The 7,517-nt window shown below is 48.6% G+C and overlaps 1 protein-coding gene and 1 long non-coding RNA gene across 2 annotated transcripts; one reads left to right on the forward strand and one right to left on the reverse strand.

The window, feature by feature from the left end:
* The first annotated feature begins 21 nt into the window (after nucleotides 1-21).
* LOC120513696 lies at nucleotides 22-2,567 on the forward strand. The gene is made up of 3 exons (XR_005630330.1): nucleotides 22-219; nucleotides 938-2,186; nucleotides 2,502-2,567. It is a non-coding gene; the product is annotated as an uncharacterized LOC120513696 (long non-coding RNA).
* A 67-nt stretch (nucleotides 2,568-2,634) lies between these two features.
* On the reverse strand, nucleotides 2,635-6,353 carry IER3IP1 (immediate early response 3 interacting protein 1). The gene is made up of 3 exons (XM_039733348.1): nucleotides 6,168-6,353; nucleotides 4,361-4,462; nucleotides 2,635-3,518 (listed from the first exon to the last, which is right to left on the reverse strand). Exons 1-3 carry the CDS (start codon nucleotides 6,256-6,258, stop codon nucleotides 3,463-3,465), a joined length of 249 nt encoding a protein of 82 aa, XP_039589282.1. The 5' UTR covers nucleotides 6,259-6,353; the 3' UTR covers nucleotides 2,635-3,462.
* Nucleotides 6,354-7,517: the final 1,164 nt, after the last annotated feature.

A 7,517-nucleotide genomic window follows, 5' to 3' on the forward strand; every position in this document is an offset into this window, starting at 1 on the left:
CCCGCGGGGTCCTGGCGGAGCCGCGCCCGCCCGGCCCCGCGCCGGGCCCGTCCGCCGCCAGCGCGGCAGAAAATGAACAGAATGTAATGATTATTGTAATAAATAAACACCGATCTCTGCCCGCAGTGGGCCCGCGGCCGGTCGGCGTCCGGCAGCCGGGACAGGCAGCGCGGGGGCAGCCCGCAGGGCCCTGAGGGCGCGGGGCGCGCCGGGACGCGGGTATGGTTATAAATGATATAAATTACACAAATTACACCCGTTCTGTCCTTTGTATCCCCCTTGTTACACCTGTTACAGCCGCTTTATCCTATAGATACAATGTGTGATCGTACCCTTTGTGGTATGATCATAAATCATGTAAATTATATCCCTTATATCCTATATGGCCATGTTTATATGTAGCCATACACTACGGATATCCATAAATATTTATCAATAATATATCAATAATCTCTATATTGTGGATATATTGTGCCCTGTATGGATATTATACATAATAGTGTATTCATATATCGATATTATGATATTTATATATATATAAACGTTATATACAAAATGTTATCATATCCATATATGGATATATTATACCCATAATATATCCACGGTAACTAGTATGTATTTATATATAAATACATATCTATATCTTGGCTGTTAAGAAGAAATTATTCCCATTATATAACTACAATTTAATGTTTTAAATTACATCCATAATATGTCCATAGTTATAATACAACATAATACATATTATATTATGATCCAATTATTATATCTATATATCAATATATTTTAAAACCTATATTTATAATTCTACATTTACATGTATTTATATATTTTTGTAACATGAATTTTAATCTACAAACGCATGCATTTTATATATAGTTTTACCAACTTACTGACATGTAATAACTTTATTTTGCACGTTCCTTGTTTTCTGCAGTTTCAGCCGCAGAGCTGCTCCAGAGCTGCTGGAAGCCACTCCGGGGACAGCAGCAGCGTGGTTATTCCCTGGCTGTCCCTGCACACCTGATCCTCGGCTGCTGCCCCACTTTGAATCCCGATTTTTCCTCTCTCAGGTGAAGCTTGTCCCAGTTTTGCCTCCAGCGCGGGGTTCCCGCTGCTCCTTCTCCTTGCCCGCGTGCCCGCAGCCCCTCTGGAAGCACAGCAAGGAGAACATCACTTTTCACACATTTTATTTCCAAGCTGCTGCTTGCAATCTTTAGTGCTGGCCTTTTTCAGCAAGGAGAGATTAAGTTTTGATGCAGAAATGGAGTTAGGGCCTCGCTGTGCCTCAGGCCGCTCAGCGCTCGCTCCCAGTGCCACGGAAACATCCTGCCGCTTTTCTTTCCAATGAAATTTCACAGGGATACAAAATGTTCCACGGGCACATTGCCCCGTTTCCACCAAAGACAGACCCGTGAGAACAGCTGAGCCAGGCTGTGCCCTCCTCACCTCTGACTGACACAAACATCATCACAGGGAAAATTACTTCTAACAGATCCACGGGTTTTTAAACCAAAGGATCCTGCAGATCCTGTTCTGCCTCACGACAGCGTCTGGCTGGGTTTGCTGCAGAAACCAAAACACAGCTCCACAGCAGATACTGCCCTGTGCCACAGGGATGAGGGAAAAGTTACACATTTCTGGAACAGGATGGAGCAGAGTTTTGAGATATCCCCACTGCACACACAGAGAGAGAGAGAGTTGGGAAAGAGAGTGCTTGGAAATTCAGGATTTATTTACAAAAATCACAAGAAAGATGGAAACAACATAAACCTCTCCTCCTGGATGTACTCTGCAAAAACCTGTGATTGAAGATCATTAAATGCATTTACACGTTTAACATTCTTCTTCATATACAACAGCATATGCTTTAGTCATCAAGGCGTCGGGAGAAAAGATGATTGACCAAGCTGCTTTAAAATAATGAAACTTCCACGTTTCCCTTGGCCTCCCCTCTTTAAAGTCATTTAGCAGAGAAACAGACAAAGAGTTCTAACTTCTCTATAAAGACACACGAGAATCACCTTTTCCAACTCAGACCTAACTCAGCAGTCTAACTGAGACTGGACTGGTAGGAAAGCAGTCAGGAGCACTCTGTTCCGCAGAACTGCCGAGTCACGCGCACAGCTGCACTGTCAGAGCTGTTAATATAACAAATGATGATGATGATGATGATGATGATGGAGGTGGGGGACGTCGGGAGAAAAGATGATTGACCAAGCTGCTTTAAAATAATGAAACTTCCACGTTTCCCTTGGCCTCCCCTCTTTAAAGTCAAACATTTAGCAGAGGAACAGACAAAGAGTTCTAACTTCTCTATAAAGACACACGAGAATCACCTTTTCCAACTCAGACCTAACTCAGCAGTCTAACTGAGACTGGACTGGTAGGAAAGCAGTCAGGAGCACTCTGTTCCGCAGAACTGCCGAGTCACGCGCACAGCTGCACTGTCAGAGCTGTTAATATAACAAATTATGATGATGATGATGGTGATGATGGAGGTGGGGGAAGGAGCAGTAACACAAGAGGCTCCAAATGTGTGGGTTTTTCCCAAAGAAAGCGCGGGGTACTCACCTCCCATGGTATTGCCCTCCCACGTTTCCCAGGAAGCTCAGAATACAAACGGATCCCCACTTCGACCACAGTGATCACCACGCAGAAGTTTAATACATATTTTAAAAAGTATAATAACAATTCTTGACAGAAAAGTAACAAATACTAATCACTAATATCCCCAAAGTTAACACAGAGTTACCCAGCTTTAGGTACAGCTTTTTTTCCTTAATTTTTGATTTTTTTTTTTAAATTTTGCACTGCAACTGCACCCATTTTCTACTGACTTTACCATCAGTATGAAATACTGATTTGAAGACAAAAATCCCCAAAGCAGGAAAATTCAGCTTTCAATGTTAACCTGCATCAGGACTTTACCCAGCTGATTTTATCTCCCTCCATATCACAGCTGGACTTGAAACCTTTACAACAAGTATTCTTTATGACACCCTTTCACAGCCTAATTCATATTCTCTTAAACAGTTCCATGGTAGCAATTGAAATGAAAACAAACACGTTGTCGTCTTCCTCAATTTAAAAACGAATTGGAGAGCGTACTGAAGGAAATTCATCCCTGAGTAACAAAGCATTTAAAAGCTGCATCCCATTGCCAGTCACTGCAACATCCTATGGCATTTACTCTAGTAAATTAATCAGCACTACGAACAGGCAGCAACAGAACTGGTCACAGTCCAACGTGTTTGCAGCGTTGTTGCATTGATCCCGTGATCCTGCTTAATGAAACTGCAAGGGAACATTAGGAAATGGGATAAATAGAAACAGTGTCTTTTATTATTTTAAGTTGAACGTCAGATTGACAGCTAAACCGTGCTGGATCCCAGGGAATTCAGAGCAGTGGTGGTCAGCAACTGGCTTCTTTGGATATCCAGAGGGTTTCTAGGGGTGTCTTCAGCCGAACAGCAGGAGGAGAACAATCGTGATGGAGTTCAGGGCTATTAATGGCACTGCAGAGGGGGAAAAAAAGAGAACTTAATAGTGAAAACTTTGCTTTCCACGTTGCCAAAATGACAGAACTTCATATAACCTTGGCAGAAGGAGCAGAACCAGTCAAAATTTTAGAAATAGTTTCATTTTCCTGTGTAAAGTTGGAAGCAGTGGAAGGAGCCAGGCTGAAAGACATTGGTAGAAAGCAACAGCAGAAATATTTTTCTGTTTTAACTTTAACCCAGAGCCTTTAGTTCTGTTTTCACTTCAACACAAATAACTCTTTCTCCAAATGAAAGTAAACTATCTAAAATTCAGCTTATATCCTTGGCTTTACTGTGCTTTAGAATAAATGTTTTGGGTTTTACTCAGTGGTAGGCAAGACAGGCTAAGATTTGTTACTCCCCCTCTACCATCATCTACAAAATGAATTTTTGGTGTCCTTCATAAGGAAGAACTGTCAGTAACTTACAAATTAAGTGTATTTTCTCCCCATCTTCTGGCTTGCCTTTCAGAAACCCTGGAATTACCTTTCCCTCACAGGTACTTCCCACAAAGATGGATTCAGACAAAGTGACTGACGCTAATTGCACACTTTGGTTGATCACCACACTTCCTCCCAGCTGCCAAACTCCAAGGGAAGGCAAAAGCTCAGCAGGAGAAACACAAGCCAGAGCCAGGGAATGTTTTTGCACTTTTACCAGAATTAGGGCACTTTAGTGAGGCCTGCACCCTCTCACAGAGTCCAGGCCTGGAGGAAGTAAAGATTAGTGCAGGAACAAGACACTACAGATTGTAATAATAATAATAATAACAACAATCAACATAATCATAATAATAATGGTAAATATTGTGCCCTTACCTCTCATAACGGTTCGTATCGATCGAATGAGGTTTGTCAGCTGTGCTTTAATTCCTGGTTCCTCTCCAAATCCTCCAATCCCTTGATCGCTTCCCCAGCCAACTGGGTCACATAAAAACAGACACACGCTTTAGGAAAAAAACCCCAAAACCACACAACAAATGCTGCAATTTTAACGAGCAATCTATCCTGAATGTAGCTTACACTAACGCAGAGAGACAGCCCAATCAGCCTTATTTCACGAGCAAATTTTAACACAGCAGGCTGAAAGCTGTTAAACCTCACGTTAGGAGATGTTTCTCTAAAGAAAACCCCTCACCTTTTTAATACACCACTGTTCCCTGCATGCCCAGACTAACAGGTGAGTTCATCTGGGCTTAAAAAATAAAAACAGCTGTCAAAATAAACCCTAAACCAACTGCAACCTGTTCACAGAGAGACAGCCCAATCTTATTTCACGAGCAAATTTTAACACAGTGGCTGAAAGCTGTTAAACCTCACATTAGGAGATGTTTCTGTAAAGAAAACCCCTCACCTTTTTAATACACCACTGTTCCCTGCATGCCCAGACTAACAGGTGAGTTCATCTGGCCTTAAAAAATAAAAACAGCTGTCAAAATAAACCCTAAACCAACTGCAACCTGTTCGTAGTACTGGAAGCAAAACAGCAAATAAGTGCTGGGTGTGAAGCGATGATGCTTCAGCACTGAGAGAGGGGCCACAGCAGGCAAAAACAGCCAGCACAAATTCCAAAATCGGGGTGATGATTTTGCAACTGCTGTAAAAAAAAAGCTAGAACTTCTGAGGGGGAAAAATTGGGAACTTTTCTGAGTGTAGCAGATGTCCTGAAGTTTTATGATGCCCAGACACAGCATGATGGGACCAGGGATGTGTCCAGGGACTTCCAAGACCTGCTGGTCACAGCCCTTACCATTTTGGGGAGGAGCAGCTCTCACCACACCAAACTCCACTGCCCAAGTTTCCTTCTCCAAAGGCCACTTTTGAGTGATTTTTGTTCTCCCTGGCACCAAACTGAGGGTGGTGGGCAAGTCCTCTCTCTCACCAGCCTTGCCAGCAGCTGCTTCCCACTGGGATGAGCCTGGAGCTGCATTCCCAAGTCTCAAGAGGCTGACAAGTGGCTTCACCCATCCCACCAGCTCCCACGTCTCCCTTTCATAATTCCAGCTGCTCGTCAGGAGAGCAAAAGAAAAGCCCAAACCCCAGCTGAGCAGATCCCTTGACACAAATCCAGCCGGGAGGAAGGGATGCCCCTCTGCACTCCTGCCAAAAATCCTGGCTCAGCCTGACGTGGAGAAGTCAGGATTCTCCACACCAGTGAACTAGGAACCGTGGCTCATTGGCCTTTTTTTTTTTTTTTCCCCAGGGCTTTGCAGATCTTTGTCGGTGCATTTTCTCTGTTTTGCAGGGCTTTGGCTTCTTTTGAAGGGCAAGGATGCCCAGCCCTGGGAATCCCACGGACCGAGAGTCGCCATCTCATCAAGAGCCAGGCACAACAAGAAAAACGAAACCTTTACACGACACCAAACGCTCCGAGGCGCGGCACCAAGGGCCGTGAAACAGTTAAAAATGAACAGGAAAAAAGGACAATTACAGGGGAAAAAAAAATAAAATAAAAAAATAGGAAAAAAAAAAAGAGAGACAAAGGTACAAGGAAAGCGGCCGGGAATTCATCCCCATAGCCCAAACGCACCGCGATTCCCAAATCCGCACCGGCAGGGAGCGGCGGCGGGGGCCGCGGCCACCCCCCCCACCCTCCACCACAGGCCGGGCGGCCCTCGCAGCTCACCGTGGCGGAGGAAGCGCTCCTCGTGCAGCACGGCCACGGCATTGACGATGAGGAGGGAGGCCTGCAGCAGCGAGTAGAGCGTGAAGGCCATGGCCCGGCACGGCACCGGGAGCGGCACCGGGAGCGGCGGCGGCGCCGAGCGAGACGTGGCGGGCGGGGGGCGGGGCCTCGCCTCACGGCCGCGGCCGGATGGGCGTGGCCTCACCCAAGCGCTGGGGCGTGGCCTTGACGGGCGTGGCCTCTCCGCGGCAGCGCAGGGAGGGGCGTGGCTTCACGGGGCGGGACACACATGGGGCGTGGCTCGAAGCGCCCTGCCCAATGGGGGGCGTGGATGGGGGGCGTGGTTTTGTTAGGGCGTGGCCTCCCCGCCGCGCTGTTCCCGCCCCCTGAGGGGCGTGGCCTAGAGGGGGCGTGGCCTCGGTGCGGACAGCCGCGGGCGCTTGCGGGCTCCGCGCGGATCCCTCGGGACCCCGAGCCCAGCGGAGCGCCTCGGGGATCCCGGGAGCCCTGCGGACCCCTCCGGCCCCTGGACCTGGCAGAGCCCCCTGGGTCCTTCGGTGCCCCCGGGATTCCCTGGAGCCTCTCGGGTCCGTCGGATCTATGGATCCCTCAGGTCAATGGATCACCTGGATGCCTGTGGATCCCTCGACTCCGTGGATCCCTCGGAGCCCCGCGGGTCCCGTGGAGCCCCTTGGGCCCATTGGATCCGTGGATCCCTCACGGCCATGGGTCCTTTGGAGCCCCGTGGAGCCCTCGAGTCCCTGGGTCCCCCAGAGCCCCGTGGGTCCCTCGGAGCACCTTGGGTCTGTCGGGACTGTGGATCCCTCGGGTTCATGGGTGCCTCAGAGCGCTGTGGTTCCATCAGAACCCCTTGGGTCCATTGGGTCCGTGAATGCCTTCAGCCCGTGGATCTCTTGGAACGCCGTGGATCCCTTGGGTCCATTGGTCATTCAGAGACCTCTGGATCCCTTGGGCCCATTGATCTGTCAGAGCCTCTTGGGCTCACTGGGTCCATGGATCCCTCGTGTCCACGGACCCCGTGCAGCCCTGTGGATCCCTCGGGGCTATGGATCCGCGTGGGTTCCTAGGAGCCCCTTGGGCCCCTCGGATCCATGGATCCCTCGGGTCCATGGATCCCTCGGAGCCCCGTGGTTTTCTCAGGTCCGCGGGTCCTTCGGAGCCCCGTGGGTTTCTCAGGTCCGTGGATCCCTCGGAGCCCCGTGGACCTCGCAGCGCAGGCTGTGACGTGGGAAGCTCCACTCGCCGTGCAGCAAGTGCCCTTCGGATTCGGAGCGGGAGCAAGGCTCATCCTCCTCCTCCTCCTCCTCCTCCTCCTCCTCCTCCTCCTCC

This window comes from Passer montanus, unplaced genomic scaffold (genome assembly GCF_014805655.1).
Source record: "Passer montanus isolate IOZ18808 unplaced genomic scaffold, ASM1480565v1 scaffold86, whole genome shotgun sequence".
In the NCBI taxonomy this organism is placed as follows: Eukaryota; Metazoa; Chordata; class Aves; order Passeriformes; family Passeridae; genus Passer; species Passer montanus.